The sequence below is a fragment of the Macrobrachium rosenbergii genome, chromosome 6, assembly GCF_040412425.1.
Source record: "Macrobrachium rosenbergii isolate ZJJX-2024 chromosome 6, ASM4041242v1, whole genome shotgun sequence".
In the NCBI taxonomy this organism is placed as follows: domain Eukaryota; kingdom Metazoa; phylum Arthropoda; class Malacostraca; order Decapoda; family Palaemonidae; genus Macrobrachium; species Macrobrachium rosenbergii.
The window spans coordinates 33,481,512-33,484,011 of NC_089746.1; the positions used below are offsets into that span (position 1 = coordinate 33,481,512).

General features: G+C 38.2%; 1 protein-coding gene across 1 annotated transcript in view; it reads right to left on the reverse strand.

Annotated features, from left to right (window-relative positions):
- Positions 1–2,500, reverse strand: part of LOC136839440 (serine/threonine-protein kinase PAK 1-like) — a 33,365-nt gene that overhangs the window by 20,668 nt on the left and 10,197 nt on the right. The window contains 1 exon segment of the mRNA XM_067105498.1: positions 1,574–1,754. Coding sequence (XP_066961599.1) covers positions 1,574–1,754 — 181 coding nt within the window.

The window sequence follows — 2,500 nt, forward strand, 5'->3', positions numbered from 1 at the left end:
AATTTAACTGGAATAATTGTTAGAGAAAATCTGAGTAAACAAACCCAGTAGTTCTTTACACCATGGTCGCTTATGCGTTTAGAAAACATTCCAGTTTTAATCCGCTACATTCTTTTGGTTAGAAGTATCCCAGATATAATTCTCACTCTTTTATTCGGTCCTGTCCTTTGCCATTATTTATCCGTAACAGCATTTGTCCTTTACCATTATTTATCCATACCAGCATTTGCCCTTTACCATTATTTGTCCACACCAGCATTTGTCCTTTACCATTATTTATCCATACCAGCATTTGCCCTTTATCATTATTTATCCATACCAGCATTTGTCCTTTACCGTTATTTATCCATACCAGCATTATTAGCCAATTCTTTGGAAATTAATATTATTAATAAAGTATGTCAATAACAAGAGAAAAAATAAGGTAAAATTTACTTTTGAACTGTTATTACGACATTAATATAAACCCCTAGTTTCTTTGACAACTTTTGACAGGATTCATATGATTCCGTTGTTCATTTTTACTTTAAATGCTTCTTTAACTCATTACCCAAACAATAATGGTGTGCCTGATGGAACTGTGAGGCTTATGGTAGTGTAAACCGAAATTGTACATTTGCAGTGGAAATGAAAGTAAAATTAGCAAGTATCACAGCAAAACCTTCAAAAAGACCGTGGTTAACATTACAAAACTAACCCAAACCTAACCCTATCATTGTATTTAACAATCATGTAAACACCACAACTGAAAATCGATTTTTGTTTGTGTGTGTGTGTGTGTGTTTGGGAAAAGTTAGAGGGAGAAAAGAGGGCCAACAGCAATGGTAGAATAAGGGCAGAACACAGGTTGAGAAGTTCAAAATATATATTAGTGCTGCCTGTTATCATTAATCACGGGGATGAATCCAAACCTAACTATCTCTAAGCTAAATTAATTTGTGAGGTTCCATATGACCTTGCCGGGGATCAGCCCTCTTTAACCTGACTAACCTGACTTACCTTTCTCTAACCTAGTGGGGGCTAGTGCCGTCAGTGCACCTCATGCAGTGCACTGTAGGCATTACTTAAGGTTCTTTGCAGCGGTCCTTCGGCCCCTAGCTTCAACCCCTATCGTTCTATTTACTGTACTTCCTTTCATATTCTCTTTCTTCCATCTTGCTTTCCACTCTCTCCTAACAAGTGAGTCATAGTGCAACTGCGAGGTTTTCCTCCTGTTACACCTTTCAAACTTTTACTGTCAATTTCCGTTTCAGCGCTGGATGACCTCATTGGTCTCAGTGCTTGACCTTTGGCCTAAAATCCTATTCAATCAATCAATCTAACCTAGTGTAAAGCGTACATGTAAGGGGAAAAGCATAAATAATGGGAACTGGTAAAATTTCAAATATTCTAAGGTAAGGCCTTTCCCTTCTCCTAATGTTGGTCATTAATCATGTGCGACTCTTATCGTATAGATGAAAATTCTTCTAATTCTTACAAATGCACAATAAACGTGTTCTATAAAGTTGATCTAAGCGCTAATTTCGTAAAAGTTATTTGTACCAGGGAAATACAAAAAACGATCGTGACGCACCTCGAGATCTCCCGTGACTGGGTTGAACTCCACATGAACCACGTGAGTCACATTTGTAGGAAGAGAGATGTTCGGAAGTGTTCTGTTTCTCCGGTGCCTGATTCGAGGTATGATGCGTCGCTCGGGTTCCGGTGTCCGGGGTAGCGGTCTGTTCGTTATTCTGTAGCCATCATTGTCTTGTCTGCGTTTAGAAACACAAAATAGACTAAAACAAAATCATTCGAATAATATCTGAGTTAGAACCTACCATCATACACTTGCTGGAAAAAATTCATTCCTTCCTCAGTTACTGAGTGGTAAGGGTGGCTAAGCTGTAGTCTCTTGGATAAGCAAGTAATTATTCCTGATTCAGGAAACACACAACATTATTACTGTTATTATCAATAAAGTACGAACGCTCATAAGAAACAACAAAAGTGAATGCCCGTATGCGAAGCATAACTTAGAGAAGTGAATCAAGGAACAGACAACAACTAATCGACTTGATATCCATATCAGCAAACAAATACGAGCCTATGATTTTAGATTTAAAGACAAAGAGATGGATAGCCTATATAGGCTAACAAGTAAAGAGGAAGACATTCGGTTATTTCCGAAATATGGATCACATAATGTCTCAGAACATGCTTTCTTTTCCTTCTTTCAATCTTGCTGTTCCACGTCTTACCTTAAGACGGTACAAGGACATGATACACCATTTGGCCTTCTATGAACACTCTACCTAGAAATTTAAATCTTCCGCTTACTTGGTCAATCTGACTGATGGTTTTCATGCCTCACTGTGACCCATTAGAGGTCACGTTAATACATCAAATATTGCCTAAAATGCTCTCCATGTGCCTCTGCTTCTGCAAAAAACAACAGCAGCTACGAAAGCGGCAGCAGATGATACTGGAGCTGTTTAAGGTCCGGTTAACGTTCCAATAA